The sequence below is a fragment of the Oncorhynchus mykiss genome, chromosome 23 (assembly GCF_013265735.2).
Source record: "Oncorhynchus mykiss isolate Arlee chromosome 23, USDA_OmykA_1.1, whole genome shotgun sequence".
Lineage (NCBI taxonomy): Eukaryota > Metazoa > Chordata > Actinopteri > Salmoniformes > Salmonidae > Oncorhynchus > Oncorhynchus mykiss.
The window spans coordinates 12,113,988-12,134,366 of record NC_048587.1 but is presented as its reverse complement, the minus strand read 5'-3'; the positions used below and the strand labels follow the sequence as shown (position 1 = coordinate 12,134,366).

Sequence of the window (20,379 nt, the reverse complement as noted above, 5' to 3'; positions counted from 1 at the left end):
AGACAAAAACTCGAACATTTCCGTTACAGGTCATAGAAACATGTCAAACGATGTATGGAATCAATCTTTAGGATGTTTTTAACATAAAACTTCAATAATGTTCCAACGGGAGAATTCCATTGTCTGTAGAAAAGCACTGGAACGAGACCTAAGTCTGTCGGGAGCGTGCTTCACGAGCCTGAGACACTCTGCCAGACCACTAACTCATTCAGTTCCCATTCCCCCCTCCTTTATTGCAAAAGCCTGAAACCAGTTTCTAAAGACTGTTGACATCTAGTGGAAGCCTTAGGAAGTGCAACTTGACCCCATAGACACTGTGTATTCGGTAGGCCAAGCTTTGAAAAACTAAAAACCTCAGATTTCCCACTTCATGGTTGGATGTTTCTCAGGTTTTCGCCTGCCATATTAGTTCTGTCATACTCACAGACATCATTCAAATAGTTTTAGAAACTTCAGAGTGTTTTCTATCCAATACAAATAATAATATGCATATATTAGCATCTGGGACAGAGTAGGAAGCAGTTCACTCTGAGCACGCCATACATCCAAAAGTGAAAATGCTGCCCCCTATCCCAAACAGGTTACTTTCCAGCTGAAATAATACATTTTATTAAAAAAATATTAAATACAGTTCCTAAAGCAAAAATATACCAAATAATTTATCTGATGCAATTGCTTTAGAAAGGGGCACACGTCGGGGATGTCTCCTCTACCCCTCCTGTTTGCACTGGCAATTGAACCACTTGCAGAAATAATTAGACAGGACCTAAACATAACCGGTATTGGTAAACATGAATATAAACTAAACCTAATTGAGGTGATCTCCTGATATACCTGACCAATATTGAAAACGCAATGCCCCCCTTGATAAGAATATTTTCAGAATACTCTAAAATCTCAGGATATCAAATGAATGTGGAAAAAACGTAAATAATATCAACAGGGAAAATAATAACTCATGATCTACAGTGGACCACAAATAAGTATAAAATACGTAGGATGCTTAATAATTGACAACAAATATATAAAGAACTTTATTTCATTAATTAACAATATGAAAGTAGATCTAATTAAATGGAATAATATTTCCATAAATCTCTTCAGAATGGCATGGCTCCTAAAGTTTTTATATTTATTCTCGGTAATACCGGGAAATAATGATAGCTCACAATACCATTACATTTGGAAGAAACTGAACACAGAGGCACTGAACAATGTTCATTAGCACCTCCTTCGCGGGGCTGTAATTTAAACGTAGTCATTGCGAACTATTTCAGTCAGAAATGCATCGATAATGGCTAGTAAGCTAATGATAAAAACAATAGCAGATCTCGCTCCGGAAGTCATCAACCCGATCGGAAGTAAATTAGAACGTTGGAGGCGGTATAATGCATAGAGCCTAAGATTAAACGTTGACACTGTCTCCAACACATTTTGACCATGATGACAGTGTCCCACAGGAGATGTTTAACAAGTTCCCTAGTAGCTATCTATAACCTTTCCCTGCTCTCATGCTGTGCGGCTTTTCACTCTTCCTCATGGACCTGTGACAGGCAGCCCTCACGGTGATCTCTCCTGTCAACGTATCTTTGTTAGATACTGTGTAGAAGACATGAATAACAATTATTTTTAGCTAGCAAATATAGCTAGCAAGCATAACTTAACCAAGCTAACGAAAATACGCACATTCTCAGGTAGATTCTGTCAACGTTACATCATTTTACGATGTAACTAGCTAGCTACAGTTAATTGTTAAATTACCTAATGATTGTAGCTAGATAACGTTATATCTGTCACTGACTTGGTACTCACCTTCATAGTTGTCTATGTAGCTTCCTATATACATCTTGAATCCCTTTTCATTCTTGCTAGCTGGAGTTTCGGAGGCTGATTTAACAATTTGATGTACATCATTAATATTAATTTGAGGCAAGTCCCGAAGACACCTAGTAAAAAATACTGTGACATAGTGGTAGTAATGGTATATTGTCGATAACAACTAGGATGACCTAAAAACACAATCCTATGGAACAATCCTTGGATAGCTTTTCAGAAATCACAGATAAATTGGTCCACATGGGAAACTGAAGAAACTGTATTTATTCCATGATAGAATTAAAAAGCCATTTTGGACTAACCAATGTAGATATTTTTAAATACAGTAGATGCAACTTAAGTTTCATATCAAGACATTTTTATTTGAAATCTTTTGGACATCAGAGCAAATTTGAGGGAATCCTATTTGAGTTAGAAAAGGATATTCATATGATAAGTAAGATATACAAAACCTTGCAGAGAGTCTATCCAACAGACAATATTGTAGAACAAAAATGATAAACTATTGGAAGCAAGACTTAAAAATAACTAATTGATGGGATATTGGAACATAACCAACAAAATTACAGTTCATGAAAATGTACGCTTAATCCAGTATAAATGAATGTATCAAATATATTACACGAGACTGTCACACCCTGACCATAGTTTGCTTTGTATGTTTCTATGTTTTGTTTGGTCAGGGTGCGATCTGAGTGGGCATTCTATGTTACATGTCTAGTTTGTCTATTTCTATGTTTGGCCTGATATGGTTCTCAATCAGAGGCAGGTGTTAGTCATTGTCTCTGATTGGGAACCATATTTAGGTAGCCTGTTTGGTGTTGGGTTTTGTGGGTGATTGTTCCTGTCTCTGTGTTTGCACCAGATAGGGCTGTTTTGGTTTTTCCACGTTTCTTGTTTTGTTAGTTTATTCATGTATAGTGTCTATATTAAAGAACCATGAATAACCACCACGCTGCGTTTTGGTCCGCCTCTCCATCACCTCAAGAAAACCGTTACAGAGACAAAATTCACATTCTACAGCACAACGGCAGAGTCATTTCTGAAGTGTAAAACTAATAACCACTCAATAATCCATGCCTTCTGGGAATACTATAAAGTCCAAAAGTTATGGGTGGAGTTCGAAAGTTGGTTGTTAGAAGTATTACAACGTAAATTAAATTTGTATCCATCTGTCTGCATATTTCAAGACATGGTATATCAGGGTGCAGGGAAATACTGATGGGTTGGATGATACTTTTCTCATCAATCTTGAAATAATGCATACATAAAAACTGGAAATTAACCAATACTAAATTTTTAACACAATGGAATGGTCAAATGCTTTATCAAAATGTTGAAAGTGTGTAAGCGACAGAGAGAAAAAAATAGTGCTGTTTTAGGCCATGTGGCTGAGAGTGATGTGGGCGCTGGGTCTTGGCAGGGGTGATGTTGTGGATTAAATCAAATCAAACTATTTGTTACATGCGCCGAAGTGTAGACCTTACAGTGAAATGCTTACTTAAAAGCCCAACAGTGCAGTTCAAGAAGAGTTAAGAAAATATTTACCAAATAAACGAAAGTAAAAAATAATAAAAAGTAACACAATAAAATAACAGTAACAAAGCTATAAACAGGGGGTACGGAGCGGAGGTACAGGTTAGTCAAGGTAATTTGTACATTTAGGTAGGGGTGAAGTGACGATGCATAGATAATAAACAGCGAGTAGCAGCAATGTACAAAACAAGTGGAGGGGGAGGGTGGGTGTCAATGTAAATAGTTTGGTGGCCATTTTATTAATTGTTAAGCAGTCTTATGGCTTGGGGGTAGAAGCTGTTAAGGAGCCTTTTGGTCCTAGACTTGGAGCTCCCGTACCGCTTGCTGTGCAGAAGCAAAGAAAATAGTCTATGACTTGGGTGACTGGAGTCTGACAATTATTATTATTATATAGGTCCTGGATGACAGGAAGCTTGGCCCTAGTGATGTACTGGGCCGTACACACTACCCTGTGTAGCACCTTACGGTCAGATGCCGAGCAGTTGCCATACCAGGTGGTGATACAACTGGTCAGGATGCTCTTGATGGTGCAGCTGTAAAAAAAAAACAAAAAAATTGAGGCTCTAGGGACCCATGCCAAATCGTTTCAGTCTCCTGAGGGGGAAAAGGTTTTGTCGTGCCCCCTTCACGACTCCACTACAGCCCCGTTGATGTTAATGGGGGCCTGTTCAGCCCGCATTGTCCTGTAGTCCATGATCAGCTCCTTTGAGGGAGAGGTTGTTTTCCTGGCACCACACTGCTAGTTCTCTGACCTCTCATCGTTGTCGGTGTGTTGTCAGCAAACTTAATGATGGTGTTGGAGTTGTTTGGCCACGCAGTGGGTGAACGGGGAGTACAGGAGGGGACTAATTACACACCCCTGATGGGCCCTAGTGTTGAGGATCAGCATGGCAGACGTGTTGTTGCCTACCCTTACCACCTGGGGGCGGCCCGTCAGGAAGTCCAGGATCCAGTCGCAGTAGGAGGTGTTTAGTCCCAGGTTCCTTAGCTAGACCCAATAGACCAGAGGGTAGAGGTAGTTTATTTACGAGCAGACGAGTTTCATCAGGGTGCCCGCACATCGGCTTCTATATTGCCGTCTGTTTCTCTTCCGAGTGTTGGGGATTAGGGCCTGGTCTGTGTTGAGCAGTATGTCCTGTGCCGCTGACCTGTTGAAGTGTAAATCTTCATCCAAATCCAAAAGCTTTTTTCTGTCATAGGACATTTATTTCTTCTGCATTCAGTGTGCAGTCTGCTCTGCCTTTCCTGTCTTTTGGTAGTGTTGTCTGTCTTATATGAATGGCAGTGGCAGTATGAAATCAAACTTTTGGGGGCAGTTTCCTGGACACCGATTAAGCCTAGTCCTGGACTAAAAAGCATGTGCATTCTCCATTGAGTTTGCTATTCAGTCCAGGACTCGGCTTAATCTGTGTCCGGGAAACCCTCCCTCAGAGTTGAAAATAATCTAGATCACAATGACAGTCCATCCAACCAGTGTGTTTTGTAATAATACTGATGTTAAGGATTTCTGAAATAGCCCTATCAACAGGGTGTGTGTGTGGGTGGGTGTGTGTGTCTGATATGTAGACAATCTTTCCTTGCAGCCCACTCACAACAATGTTTACTGTTGTATACTATGGTTGTGACGATACACATCACAATAACTCTTTGGGCCTTTTAAAAACCTGCTGTATATGTAGACAATCTTTCCTTGCAGCCCACTCACAACAATGTTTACTGTTGTATACTATGGTTGTGACGATACACATCACAATAACTCTTTGGGCCTTTTAAAAACCTGCTGTATGTAAAATATTGTGTCCTATAATTTGGAAAATAAATAAATGTGACTCTGGATGGAAACATAATGATGTTTGTTTCCAACATTAGGGCTGTTTTCAACATCAGGGCTTTTCCTAAAGGAGTTAAATCTTTGTGTTTTGTTTCCTTGCCAGCATACTAATGAGTATTGTGATACAGGTATCATCCCGACCCTATTGTGTACCCTCACATAATCATGCTTATGTTATGTTATTATGATGTACACTATACTACCACTTCTTGCCAACTTATTACACAGCTTTGTTAAATAATTTGCATTCGTTATTTCTGTTTGTTGTTCGATTGGTATGATTCCACTCCGATGATTTTGAGGACAGAGAGACAATCAAGGCAAAACAATAAGGCTCTGTTAAAACATGTCATTAGTCCTATTATGCTGATACAAGCGGAGTACTTGACACTACTTTTCCATCCACTGACATGTGTTTACACTGGAGTAAATGCTGTGGTATTGATGTCCAGTAGGCCTAAGTGCAGTAAGTGGTTGGGTTCCGATTCTCTTTAATGAGATGTGTGTATTGGACTCGTTCAATCCCCCCATGCATTTACAAGCATTTGATTGGTTCAAGCAAGGGGAGTGTACATGAAACTGTATTGACTGACATTCGGCTACGGACATTTTCAGGTGTGTAAATGCATCTTAGGACTGTCTCCGACTAAAAATAAAATGGTGGTCGACCAAGAGTAGTCTGTTCTTTCGACCAATCGACTGTTCAATATTTTAAAATGTGTATTTTTCCATATATACAGTGACTTCGGAAAGTATTCAGACCCCTTGACTTTTTCAAAAAACCAAGCCATGAGGTTGAAGTAATTGTCCGTAGAGCTCCGAAACAGGATTGCGTTGAGGCACAGATCTGGTGAAGAGTACCAAAAAGCATTGAAAGTCCCCGAGAACACAGTGTCCTCCATTCTTAAATGGAATAAGTTTGGAACCACCAAGATTCTCCCTAAAGCTGGCCGCCTGGCCAAACATAGCAATCGGGGGAGGTGACCAAGAACCCGATGGTCACTCTGACAGAGCTCTAGTTCAAATGAAATCTTATTTGTCACATACACATGGTTAGCAGATGTTAATGCGAGTGTAGTGAAATGCTTGTGCTTCTAGTTCTGACAATGCAGTAATAACCAACGAGTAATCTAACCTAACAATTCCACAACTACTACCTTATACACACAAGTGTAAGGGGATAAAGAATATGTACATAAAGATATATGAATGAGTGATGGTACAGAACGGCATAGGCAAGATGCAGTAGATGGTATCGAGTACAGTATATACATATGAGATGAGTAATGTAGGGTATATAAACACAGTGGCATAGTTTAAAGTGGCTAGTGATACATGTATTACATAAAGATGCAGTAGATGATATAGAGTACAGTATATACATATACATATGAGATGAGTAATGTAGGGTATGTAAACATTATATTATATTATATTAAGTGGCATTGTTTAAAGTGGCTAGTGATACATTTTTACAGAAATGTCCATCAATTTCCATTACTAAAGTGGCTGGAGTTGAGTCAGTATGTTGGCTGTAACGGTTGTCATAGGTAGAAGGAGAGGACCAAGGTGCAGCGTGGTAAGTGTTCATGTTGTAAATTTGATCAAAACTGAACACTAAACAAAATAACAATGAGGAATAACGAGAACGATATAGTTCTGTCAGGTGATGCACACAAAACAGAAAACAACTACCCACACCCATAGTGGGAAAACAGGCTGCCTAAGTATGGTTCTCAATCAGAGACAACGATAACCAGCTGCCTCTGATTGGGAACCATACCAGGCCTAAACATATAAATACAACGCCTAGACATACAACATAGAATACCCACCCACATTACACCCTGACCAAACGAAAAATAGAAACATACAAAGCAATCTAGGGTCAGGGCGTGACATTGGCAGCAGCCACTCAATGTCAGTGGTGGCTGTTTATTAACAGTCTGATGGCCTTGAGATAGAAGCTGTTTTTCAGTCTCTCGGTCCCTGCTTTGATGCACCTGTACTGACCTGGCCTTCTGGATGATAGCAGGGTGAACAGGCAGTGGCTCGGGTGGTTGTTGTCCTTGATTATCTTTATGGCCTTCCTGTGACATCGGGTGGTGTAGGTGTCCTGGAGGGCAGGTAGTTTTCCCCCGGTGATGCGTTGTGCAGACCTCACTACCCTCTGGAGAGCCTTACGGTTGTGGGTGGAGCAGTTGCCATACCAGGCGGTGATACAGCCCGACAGGATGCTCTCGATTGTGCATCTGTAGAAGTTTGTGAGTGCTTTTGGTGACAAGCCGAATTTCTTCAGCCTCCTGAGGTTCTGTGTGGGTGGACCAATTCAGTTTGTCAGTGACGTGTACACCGAGGAACTTAAAACTTACTACCCTCTCCACTACTGTCCCGTCGATGTGGATAGGGGGGTGCTCCCTCTGCTGTTTCCTGAAGTCTACAATCATCTCCTTTTGTTTTGTTGACGTTGAGTGTGAGGTTATTTTCCTGACACCACACTCCGAGGGCCCTCACCACCTCCCTGTAGGCCGTCTCGTCATTGTTGGTAATCAAGCCTACCACTGAAGTGTTGTCCGTAAACTTGATGATTGAGTTGGAGGCGTGCATGGCCACGCAGTCGTGGGTGAACAGGGAGTACAGGAGAGGGCTGAGAACGCACCCTTGTGGAGCCCCAGTGTTGAGGATCAGCGGGGTGGAGTTGTTGTCACCTACCCTCACCACCTGGGGGCGGCCCGTCAGGAAGTCCAGTACCCAGTTGCTCAGGGCGGGGTCGAGACCCAGGGTCTCGAGCTTGATGACGAGTTTGGAGGGTACTATGGTGTTAAATGCTGAGCTGTAGTCGATGAACAGCATTCTCACATAGGTATTCCTCTTGTCCAGATGGGTTAGGGCAGTGTACAGTGTGGTTGCGATTGCGTCGTCTGTGGACCTATTGGGGCGGTAAGCAAATTCGAGTGGGTCTAGGGTGTCAGGTAGGGTGGAGGTGATATGGTCCTTGACTAGTCTCTCAAAGCACTTCATGATGACGGAGGTGTTGACGGTAGTCGTTTAGCTCAGTTACCTTAGCTTTCTTGGGAACAGGGACAATGGTGGCCCTCTTGAAGCATGTGGGAACAGCAGACTGGGATAAGGATTGATTGAATATGTCCGTAAACACAGCAGCCAGCTGGTTTGCGCATGCTCTGAGGACGTTGCTGGGGATGCCGTCTGGGCCTGCAGCCTTGCGCGGGTTAACACGTTTAAATGTTTTACTCACGTCGGCTGCAGTGAAGGAGAGTCTGCAGGTTTTGGTAGCGGGCCATTTCAGTGGCACTGTATTGTCCTCAAAGCGAGCAAAAAAGTTATTTAGTCTGTCTGGGAGCAAGACATCCTGGTCCGCGACGGGGCTGGTTTTCTTTTTGTAATCCGTGATTGACTGTAGACCCTGCCACATACATACCTCTTGTGTCTGAGCTGTTGAATTGCGACTCTATTTTGTCTCTATACTGACGTTTAGCTTGTTTGATTGCTTTGCAGAGGGAATAGCTACGCTGTTTGTATTTGGTCTTGTTTCCGGTCACCTTTGCCCTGGTTAAAAGCAGTGGTTCGCACTTTCAGTTTCGTGCAAATGCTGCCATCAATCCACGGTTTCTTGTTTGGGAATGTTTTAATCGTTCCTATGGGTATAACATCGTCAATGCACTTTCTAATGAACTCGCTCACCGAATCAGCGTATTCGTCAATGTTGTTGTTGGACGCAATGCGGAAAATATTCCAATCCACGTGATATAAGCAGTCTTGAAGCGTGGAATCAGATTCGTCGGACCAGCGTTGGACAGACCTGAGCGCTGGAGCTTCTTGTTTAAGTTTCTGTCTGTAGGCTGGAAGCAACAAAATGGAGTCGTGGTCAGCTTTTCCAAAAGGAGGACGGGGGAGGGCCTTATATGCGTTGCGGAAGTTAGAATAACAATGATCCAGGGTTTTACCAGCCCTGGTTGCGCAATCGATATGCTGATAGAATTTAGGGAGTCTTGTTTTCAGATTAGCCTTGTTAAAATCACCAGCTACAATGAATGCAGCCTCCGGATATGTGGTTTCCAGTTTACATAGAGTCAAATAAAGTTTGTTCAGGGCCATCGATGTGTCTTCGTGGGGGGGAATATATAGGCCTGTGATTATGATCGAAGAGAATTCCCTTGGTAGATAATGCGGTCGACATTTGATTGTGAGGAATTCTAAGTCAGGTGAACAGAATGACTTGAGTTCCTGTATGTTGTTATGATCACACCACGTCTCGTTCCTCTGTAGAGATGGGAGAACCTTCCAGAAGGGCCTTGAGTTTGCCAAAAGAAACCTAAAGGACTCTCAGACCATGAGAAACACGATTCTCTGGTCTGATGAAACCAAGATTGAACACTTTGGCCAAGCGTCACGTCTGGAGGAAACCTGGCATCATCCATACGATGAAGCATGGTGGTGACAGCATCATGCTGTGGGGACTGGGAGACTAGTCAGGATCAAGGAAAGATGAACGGAGAAAAGCACAGAAAGATCTGCTCCAGAACACACACAACCTCAGACTGGGGATGAAGGTTCACCATTCAACAGGACAATGACCCTAAGCACACAGTCAAGACAATGCAAGAGTGGCTTCGGAACAAGTCTATGAATGTCCTTGAGTGGTCCACCCAGAGCCCGGACTTGAACCCGATCGAACATCTCTGGAGAAACCTGAACATAGCTGTGCAGTAAAACTACCCTTCCAACCTGACAAAGCTTGAGAGGATCTGCAGAGAAGAATGGGAGAAACTCCCCAAATAGAGGTGTGCCAAGCTTGTAGAGTCATACCCAAGAAGACTCGAGGCTGTAATCGCTGCCAAAGGTGCTTCTACAAAGTACTGAGTAAAGGGTCTGAGTACTTATGTAAATGTGATATTTTAGTTTTTTTTGTAATATATTTGTAAAGAATTTCTAATAACCTGTTTTGCGTGTAGATTGATGAAGGGTGGGAAAAAACGACTTAATTTTAGAATAAGGCTGTAATGAAGAAAATGTGGAAATAGTCAAGGGGTCTGAATACTTTCAGAATAAATACATATACATACACCTTAGCCAAATACATTTATATATACATACACACATATGTGTATATACACACATATATATATATATATACATAAATATATATATATATATATATACATACAAACACAGTTGAAGTTGGAAGTTTACATACACCTTAGCCAAATATATTTAAACTCAGTTTTTCACAATTCCTGACATTTAATCCTTGTAAAAATTCCCTGTCTTAGGTTAGTTAGGATCACCACTTTATTTTAAGAATGTGAAATGTCAGAATAATTGTAGAGTGATTTATTTTAGCTTGTATTTCTTTCATCATATTCCCATTGTGTCAGAAGTTTACATACACTGAATTAGTATTTGGTAGCATTGCCTTAAACAATTTAAACTTGGGTCAACTTGGGTAGCCTTCCACACGCTTCCCACAATAAGTTGGGTGAATTTTGGCCCATTCCTCCTGACAGAGCTGGTGTAACTGAGTCAGGTTTGTTGGTCTCCTTGCTCGCACACGCTTTTTCAGTTCTGCCCACAAAAGTTCTATAGGATTGAGGTCAAGGCTTTGTGATGGCCACTCCAAAACCTTGACTTTGTTGTCCTTAAACCATTTTGCCACAACTTTTGGGAGTATGCTTGGGGTCATTGTCCATTTAGAAGACCCATTTGAGACCAAGCTTTAACTTTCTGACTGATGTCTTGAGATGTTGCTTCAATATATCCACATAATTTTCCTCCTCATGAAGCCATCTATTTTGTGAAGTGCACCAGTCCGTCCTGCAGCAACGCACCCCAGAACATAATGCTGCCACCCCCGTGCTTCATGGTTGGGATGGTGTTCTTGGGCTTGCAAGCCTCCCCCTTTTTCCTCCAAACATAACGATGGTCATTATGGCCAAACAGTTCTATTTTTGTTTCATCAGACCAGAGGACATTTATCCAAAAAGTCCAATCTTTGTCCCCATATACAGTTGCAAACCGTAGTCTGGCTTTTTTTATGGCAGTTTTGGAGCAGTGACTTCTTCCTTGCTGAGCGACCTTTCAGGTTATGTCGATATAGGACTGGTTTTACTGTGGATACAGATACTTTGTACCTGTTTCCTCCAGCATCTTCACAAGGTCCTTTGCTGTTGCTCTGGGATTGATTTGCACATTTCGCAACAAAGTACGTTCATCTCTAGGAGACAGAACGTGTCTCCTTCCTGAGCGGTATGACGGCTGCGTGGTCCCATGGTGTTTATACTTGCGTACTATTGTTTGTACAGATGAACGTGGTACCTTCAGGCATTTGGAAATTGCTCCCAAGGATGAACCAGACCTGTAGAGGTCTACAATTCTTTTTCTGAGGTCTTGGCTGATTTTCCAATGATGTCAAGCAAAGAGGCACTGAGTTTGAAGGTAGGCCTTGAAATACATCCACAGGTACACCTCCAATTGACAAAAATTACGTCAATTAGCCTATCAGAAGCTTCTAAAGCCATGACATCATTTTCTGGAATTTTCCAAGCTGTTTAAAGGCACAGTCAACTTAGTGTATGTAAACTTCTGACCCACTGGATGGTGATACAGTGAATTTTGAGTGAAATAATCTGTATGTAAACAATTGTTGGAAAAATTACTTGTGTCATGCGCAAAGTAGATGTCCTAACCGACTTATCAAAACTATAGTTTGTAACAAGACATTTGTGGAGTGGTTGAAAAACGAGTTTTAATGACTCCAACCTAAGTGTATGTAATCTTCCGACTTCAACTGTACATACATACATACATACATACATACATACATACATACATACATACATACATACATACAGTGGGGAGAACAAGTATTTGATACACTGCCGATTTTGCAGGTTTTCCTACTTACAAAGCATGTAGAGGTCTTTAATTTTTATCATAGGTACACTTCAACTGTGAGAGACGGAATCTAAAACAAAAGTCCAGAAAATCACATTGTATGATTTTTAAGTAATTAATTTGCATTTTATTGCAGTTTATATGCATCCTACTTAAGACGCTCGCCTTTTTCTCCAATCCTTACATTTTATGGTTCTACAGAAGCTAATAAAGAGGGTAACAGAATTCCAAACATTCATTACTCTCGTAGGAGAATCTGTCCTCACCTCCTGACCTCAACCCCTCTTTCATCTAATATACAGATGTACATCTGTCTTCCCTGTTTCAACACATCGCTCTCCTCTCCTCCATCAAACACATTCCAAAGCCTTCTTCTTTCTTCTGAGAACCATTAACTTCTAACATAACCCAGTATCTTTCATTTCCTATCATTCATTTAATATCTCAATGTTCAAAGTTTAGCCAATTCCAACCATATACATACAATATATTAAAGGGTGGAAATGGCTACCTGCTAGAGTAAATCAATAGTAATTGCTTGGCTATGAACTTCCTCTCTACCCCATTAGCTCTAGTGAATAGTGCTGTCATGGGCTTGGTTTGTTCATTAAAATATGTCTGTCAGTAATTGAGTTAGTCAGTAAGTCCCGTGGATAAGAGCCAAAAAATACAACATTTTTGCACTTCCTGATGGAAACATGAAACTGCTATTTTGACAGCCCCACTCATAATTCATATTTTCCCTTCTTTCCCAGGACCAGCTAAAGCCTGCGTTCACGGTGGCCAGCCTCCCGGGCACCACCAGTACCCACACGCCCACGGCCCCCACCACCTCTACCAGCATGCAGGTAAGCAGCGGGCCCTCCTTCCCAATTACCAACTACCTGGCGCCCGTCTCGGCCAGCAGCAACGTCAATGCCAACGGCACCATTCTCAAGACCACCGGTGCCTCCGGAGGGCAGGTCATGCAGCTGCCCAGCGGCTTCACCTTCATGTCAGGTAACTATAGCTATGCTATGCTATGCTATGCTATACTTTAATAAGAAATACTATGCTATGCTGTACTATACCATAACCGGTCAGCATCCAGGGTCATGTTTTGACATTTTTTGCAACAGAAAATGAAAATGAGCGCCTGTATTCTTCTGCTTGGTGGCTAAAGGAGAAAACTCACCAGACCAAATATTTGTCTGTACAGTAGGGGGCCATTAGTTTGCCGTTCGTTCGCTTGCTGACTGTGCGCGGTGTGTTATAGGCACCATCCGCCAGTGGACGACTGACGGATTTCCTTTTTGCCCACTTCTACATGTAGAATTAGTTGGCACTAGGTTAGCAAATTATGTCTGGCACTCTGTTCAGAGGTACTAAGTACTCTCGGACAGTAGAAGCTCGACAATCCTACTGGTCTGTCTGTGTCTTAATGAACACAACCCATCTCTAAGGAGAAACGCATACCATTTACTGCAGTTTGTTTGTTTACTGGGATACATAGACATCTTTCTCTACAATGGAGTTGGTGTTCACCGGGATCAACTCGGTGACACATGCTTGTGTGTCACTCAAGAGGGTTAGTTCTTCACAGACCTGGGTTCAAATACTTTTTAAAGTATCTAAATTACTTTCACATATCTTTCAAAGTAAGTATTTGGATATTTTTTCTTAAAAAATACAAGTAGTTGAATATTTGGAAATGTATTTGGAAATACACTTGGTAAATTGCAATGTATTTGAAAATACTCAAGTACATTTTTTAATACAAACATTAAAGTACTTCCATGCATTTGAACCCAGGTCTTTTTGGTCCTAGGGGTATTTCAATTGTATTTGGAAACAAGTATTTGAAAATAGTTTCAAATAATATTTATAGGAAATATTTCTAAATACTTCAAATAGAAGTATGTAATTCTGCTAAATTATAAAAAATAAAAAAAATAAAATACACAAAAAATAAATATGTAGAATAGAAATACTTAAATAAGCGTGTATTTGAATCCAGGTCTGGTTGTCGACATATTTTTATTTTTTGCTTTTTCATTATGGGGTATTGTGTGTAGATTAATGAGGGGGAAAAAATAATTGAATCCATTTTAGAATAAGGCTGTAACGTAACAAAATGTGGAAAAAGTCAAGGGGTCTGAACACTTTCCGAATGCACTGTATAGCAAATCCTGTTATACAAGGGGCACATTTTATACACCATCTCTCTAGATGGATACTGTAGCTTTTCTGGCACGATGTGATGCGATGTGATGTAATGAGGGGTGTAATGTAATGCCTGGTTCCTCAACACTCTGTCTGAGCCGGGGCTCCATGAAGTAGGACTAAATAATAATCTCAGCACTAGCTGCCCAATATTCATTGAATATTCATTACTAATTATAGGCAGAGCTCGGCAGCCCTCTCCACGATGGCCATTGTGTTGGACCTTCCAATTATCCCTCTATTACAATGGAAATCAAAGGCAGGAGCTGCTGAGCCCATAGATGTAGACGTTTTCTTCCTGGATACTGGTGTTTTGTTATACATGTAAAACATAGCCAAACTGAGAGGACTTCCTGGAGATGTGAAATGCTCCATAAGGTAAACAGTTGATGTGGAGACGCAAGTCACGCTACTGCAACGAACCACCTTGAGGTCATAATTGCTACCAAAGGTGCTTCAACAAAGTCCTAAGTACTTATATAAATAAGGTATTTCATTTTTTTTTTTTTTCATAAAAAAAATAAAACAACATAATAACTTTGTCATTATAGGGTATTGTGTATTGATTGATGAGGAAAATTGTTTATTTAATCAATTTTAGAATAAGGCTGTAATGTAACAAAATGTGGAAAAAGTGAAGGGGTCTGAATGCTTTCCAAATGCACTGTATATCGCATACCAGACGGTGTCAGAGGAAGGCCCTAAATATTGTCAAAGACTCCAGCCACCCTAGTTATAGACTGTTCTCTCTGCTACCACACGGCAAGCGGTACTGGAGCGCCAAGTCTAGGCCCACAAGGCTTCTAAACAGCTTCTACCCCCAAGCCATAAGGCTCCTGAACATCTAGTCAAATTGCTACCCAGACTATTCACATTGCCCCCCCCCCTCCCCTCCCCTCTCCACACCACACCACTGCCACTGCCACTCTCTGTTTTTTCATCTATGCACAATCACTTTAATTAATTAACTCTACCTACATGTACATACTACCTCAACTAACCGGTGCCCCCGCACATTGACTCTGTACCGGCACCCCCTGTATATATTGTTATTTTTTTATTTCTCTTATTATTATCCGTATTTTTTGAAACTACACTGTCGGTTAGGGTCTCGTAAGAAAGCATTTCACTGTAAGGTCTGTTGTATACGGCGCATGTGACTAATACATTTAGATTTGATTTGTATATATTCTGGTTCAGATTTGTGAAAACTGTAATATAAGGGGGCTGTCGCCTTTATAAAGGAATCTTTGATTCTGTATATTTGCATTGCCATGATTTCATTGTATTACTCTCACTGGAATATTGATATTAAAATAGGTAAAATCAGTACAGGAGGTCCAGGTCTCTTACAACTATGCAGTACTGGGCAATAACCACCTTAAAGCTTAGAAAGTCTTATGTCATGTAGTGGTACAGTCACTGATGGTAAGGTATTACCCTTGTTGTTGCTGGGTGAAGTCTGTATGTAGTGACAGTGTGGCTGAAGCTGTAGCTAGTTGAGGTAGCAGATCATTCTTCCCATCTGTCTTTACTCTCCCATTATGACAGCAGGCTGAAGGGCAGCTTGGGAGCCTCTCTATCCCTTTCCTCCACTCTCTCTGCACCACCTGTCTGGTACATGACCAGTGCCAGGTGGAACAACAAACAACTTAAAAAAACAAAAAAAACTCTGAAATCTCAAACCCTAATAGGGCAACTAAAGAAACTGTCAATGGACCATATGACCAAGTGTGTCTATGCAACACCCTCCCCCTGTTTAACTCTTCCTTTTCTCCTCTCCAACCGGCAGCAGGCACTTCGCTCCCCCCCGGCACGCCCACCATTCCTCTTAGCCAGCTGCACCAGCACTCCTTGGCCATCCAGGGGCAGACGCTCACCTCATCGCAACTGACACAGCAGGGCCAGCAGGCCGTCTTCCGCTTCCCCACTGCAGTCTCCCTAGGTCAGTCCGTCTGTCGAGAGAAAGAAAGAGAATAGTCTGTCTGTCGATAGACTAGTCTCCACAGGCAGACACAGACTAGTCTGTCTGTTGAGAGAGAAGTCTTGCACACTGCTAGAGCCTGGCGCAGTCCAGTCAGTGTGGTGCTGGGTATAAGATGTGCGCTACAGAAACACAGAGCCCTTTTTCTCCCCTTCCTATATCAATGGGTAAGCGGGCATCCCCTGCCCCAGTTGTGATTTTTGAGATTCGTGGGATGATAAGGCCGATGTCTTGAGGTCTTTATAAAATAAATGTGATTGTAATAGGGGGGAATTGGTTATAGGCCTTACTACATATTTCCATAAATGGCTAGTATTTATCTTTCATTTGTGCGGATGTAGTTACTCATGTTCTGATTTGTGCTCCGGGAAAAAATAGGGAGACTAGTCTGTCTGTCTGCAGAGGGGATGTACAATGGATAACAGGCATGAGGCAGGCATGAACTTTAGTTGATTATACGTAGGTGTATGAAACCATGTCCAAAACTGTATGGGTCGAAATTGTAGTATTATTATAATTTATGTGTTCTGACATTAAGATAGAATAGTGTACAGGTGAGTGAACAGGTGTTTGGTGTTGCCTGTTCTCCTCCAGGGGGAGGGATGACCCAGCAGCTGCAGGCCATCCAGGTGCACCCCACCACACATGCCAACGACAGCAGCTCGGAGATATCCCAGACCTCCTCTGTCTCCACTGGTAACTATCCTTTGATTAACACAGGGCTGTACAACTCTGGTTATGTGTGAGAAGCTGAAGCAATAGTCTAACTTAACTCTAACGTATCTCTCTGAGTGAGCTGAGTGGGTGAAGGTTGTAGTCTACAATACTGTTAGGAGGGGTCAACTAAGGTTGAACAGAATGGACCATCTGGTGGTGCCATCTGGTGGGCAATGTCTCTTATAAACTAATCTTTCTTTGTCTCACACACTTTCTTTTCTACTCCCCCCAGCGACCATCGTCACATCGTCAGTGCCCACATCTATGGCGGGTCACATGATGTACACCAGCCCCCATACAGTGATGTATGCGTCCACGCCCACGCTGGCCGATGGTGGCCTGGCTGTGCTCAATACCTTTTCCCAGGGCCCCTCGGCCATGCAGGTGTCCCATGGACAATGCCAGGACACAGGTGAGACCACGCTAGACTACAGTAGGCTACGCTGGGACACAGGTGAGACTACATCAGTCATGGGCTAATGGGGAACCAGGGAGGGGGAGGTTGATTGACGTATGAATTAGACCTGGGTTCAATAAGTATTTTTTTTCTTGCCAATATTTTTAGTTGGGCAGATTGAGCTTGGAACTTTCAAAATGCTCCCATTCCAGGCAGGCTCAATCAAGTGCTCAAAGGATGAAAACGCATCCTATTTGAACCCAGGTCTGGTATGAATATAGCTATATAGTCAGGACGTTGATTTTGACAGGCTAGTGAGTTTGATCATGACCCAAAGTGGGGTGGTATACCTTACACACCATGCACATAGTGTATGTATATATTCAGTGATAAAATGTTAGTTTAGATGAGAGTGCTGTGTTCTTCATGTTGTTTGTGTCCGTCTCTCTCTGGCTAGGTGCTGTCCCTCAGGTATTCCTTACGGCACCCTCGGGCACCATGCAGATCCCAGTCTCGGCAGTGCAGCTACACCCAGTACGGCAAGACCTACATTTTACAAGTGAAACTTTCATATTCTATCTGCAACCAGCATGCCACTGACCTGCACTAATGCATCCGGACAGAGCACTGTCTTCTCACTGTGGAGGGGTAGGGTTTGTCCTGCCTCCTGTACTGTTACTGTATGTGGATGATATAGTCCTATGACATTTGGACAACACGTGTGACACAAGCAAAACCATATGTTATTTGGAAGACTGGTTTTGTTACTATAATTGAGAAAGTCATGCAAGATTGAAATTTCAGATTGACTAAAGTTTAGGAACAGAATATAAGCCATTGTGTTTCAAGAGCCCTAGTTAGAGTACATAGTTACACTGTAACAACACAAATGACCAATCTTGTGCAAAGTGATACTTTTAGAAAAGGCTTTCTTATCTAAAAGAGATTATTTAAGTTAGTAAATTTAATGTCAATAATTTGGTGCTTAGGCAGCAGGGTTGGAGTCTATTCCATTTCAATTCCAGTCAATTCAGGATATTCTCTTAACAAATATAAATTAAGTGAATTAAGATCAAATTCGTATTTACAGTGAAGGCCTGGCAAGAGGCAAAAGGGACTGAAAAACAACAACAATGTTAGACAAAACGGACAACACAGACCGAAGAAACTGGCAACAGTACAAATACAGCACGAAAAAAACAGTGGATGTGTGTATGTGTGCAGGCGTGTGTGCGGGTGGTATCAATGCTTTTCAATGAGGAAAAATTGTCATTTGAATTTGGTTTAATTCATGAATTTACAGGAATGGAATTGAAATTAAATTGACCCTAACCTTGTTGACCCTAACCTTGTATTGTGTGACAGAAGGTTACTCAACAATCACAAATTAAAGCATGCAAAGTGGAACTGAGGTCTTCAGTGGCGCATGCTGACGTTGATGTGTTGTGTTGCAGATGGTGATTAGTCAGAAGTCGAGCTACAGCAGCAGTAACCTGACAGAGCTGCAGATGGTCAACCTGGACACCACACAGAGCGCTAAGAACGACTGACAGAGAAACACATGAAAACCGGCCAAATAGACAAGACTCTCTATTTATTGACGCCTTAGCACTTCATTTTACACCTCTGTTGCTTTACAGTAGAATACTGTAAGTAAACAGTCCATTCGGAAAGTATTCAGACCCCTTGACTTGTTCCACATTTTGTTACATTACAGCCTTATTCTATAATTGATTCAATTGTTGTTGTTTTTTCTTTTCCATCTACACACAATAGCCCACAATGACAAAGCAAAAACAGGATTTTAGAAATGTTTACACATTTATTACAAATTAAAAACTGAAATATCCAAAGTTTGGGGTCACTTAGTAATTTCCTTGTTTTCCATGAAAACATACATGAAATGAGTTGTAAAATGAATAGGAAATATAGTCAAGATGTTGACACGGTTATAAATAATGATTTTAATTGTGTCCTTCAAACTTTGCTTTCATCAAAGAATCCTCCTTTTGCAGCAATTACAGTCTTGCAGACCTTTGGCATTCTAATTGTCAATTTGTTGAGGTAATCTGAGGATATTTCACCTCATGCTTCCTGATGCACCTCCCACAAGTTGTATTGGTTTGATAGGCACTTCTTAAGGTCAAGCCGCTCCCTACCTCTTGAAACTAGGGGGCACTATTTTTATTTTTGGAAAGATAATGTTCCCAAAGTAAACTGCCTATTTCTCAGGACCAGATGCTAGAATATGCATATAATTGACAGCTTAGGATAGAAAACACTCTAAAGTTTCCAAAACTGTCAAAATATTGTCTGTGAGTATAACAGAACTGATATTGCAGGCGAAAGCCTAAGAAAAATCCAATCAGGAAGTGACTCATGTTTTGAAACCGTTGTGTTCCCCTTTTGGCCACTGAAAGGGATATCAACCAGTTTCCTTTTTCTACTTATTCCCTAAGGTGTCTACAGCATTGTGACATAGTTTCACGCCTTTATGTTGAAGAATGAGTGTAAACGACTACATTGCGTAAGTGGCCAGCTGAGTCATTTTTCCTCTCGCTCCTACTGAAAAGCCAATTGTCCCGGTTGATATATTATCGAATAGATATTTGAAAAACACCTTGAGGATTGATTATAAAAAACGTTTGCCATGTTTCTGTCGATATTATGGATATAATTTGAATTTTTTCCGGTGTTGTCGTGACCTCTATTTCCGGTGGATTTCTCAACATAACGTGACAAACAAACTGAGGAATTTGGGGTATAATAATCATCTTTATGGAACAAAAGGAACATTTGCTGTCTAACTGGGAGTCTCGTCAGTGAAAACATTTGAAGATTATCAAAGATAATTTGATTGCTTTTCTGATTTTTGTGACCAAGCTTCCTGCTGCTAGCTGGACATAATGCTATGCTAGGCTATCGATAAACTTACACAAACACTTGTCTTGCTTTGGCTGTAAA

The 20,379-nt window shown here is 41.4% G+C and overlaps 1 protein-coding gene across 6 annotated transcripts in view; it reads left to right on the top strand.

The window, feature by feature from the left end:
* Nucleotides 1-19,268, top strand: part of LOC110502230 (serum response factor) — a 60,850-nt gene extending 41,582 nt beyond the window's left edge. For 3 of the 6 annotated variants that reach the window (XM_036960117.1, XM_021580101.2, XM_021580100.2), the window contains 6 exons: nt 12,871-13,114; nt 16,110-16,262; nt 16,896-16,997; nt 17,251-17,472; nt 17,873-17,949; nt 18,870-19,268. In XM_036960117.1, the coding sequence (XP_036816012.1) occupies nt 12,871-13,114; nt 16,110-16,262; nt 16,896-16,997; nt 17,251-17,472; nt 17,873-17,949; nt 18,870-18,965 (894 nt within the window). In that variant the 3' untranslated portion in view covers nt 18,966-19,268. Of the gene's footprint in view, nt 1-12,870; nt 13,115-16,109; nt 16,263-16,895; nt 16,998-17,250; nt 17,473-17,872; nt 17,975-18,869 lie in introns of all 6 variants that reach the window. The other 3 variants (XM_021580102.2, XM_021580103.2, XM_021580104.2) reach the window with 3 other exon arrangements.
* The last annotated feature ends 1,111 nt before the right edge of the window (nt 19,269-20,379 follow it).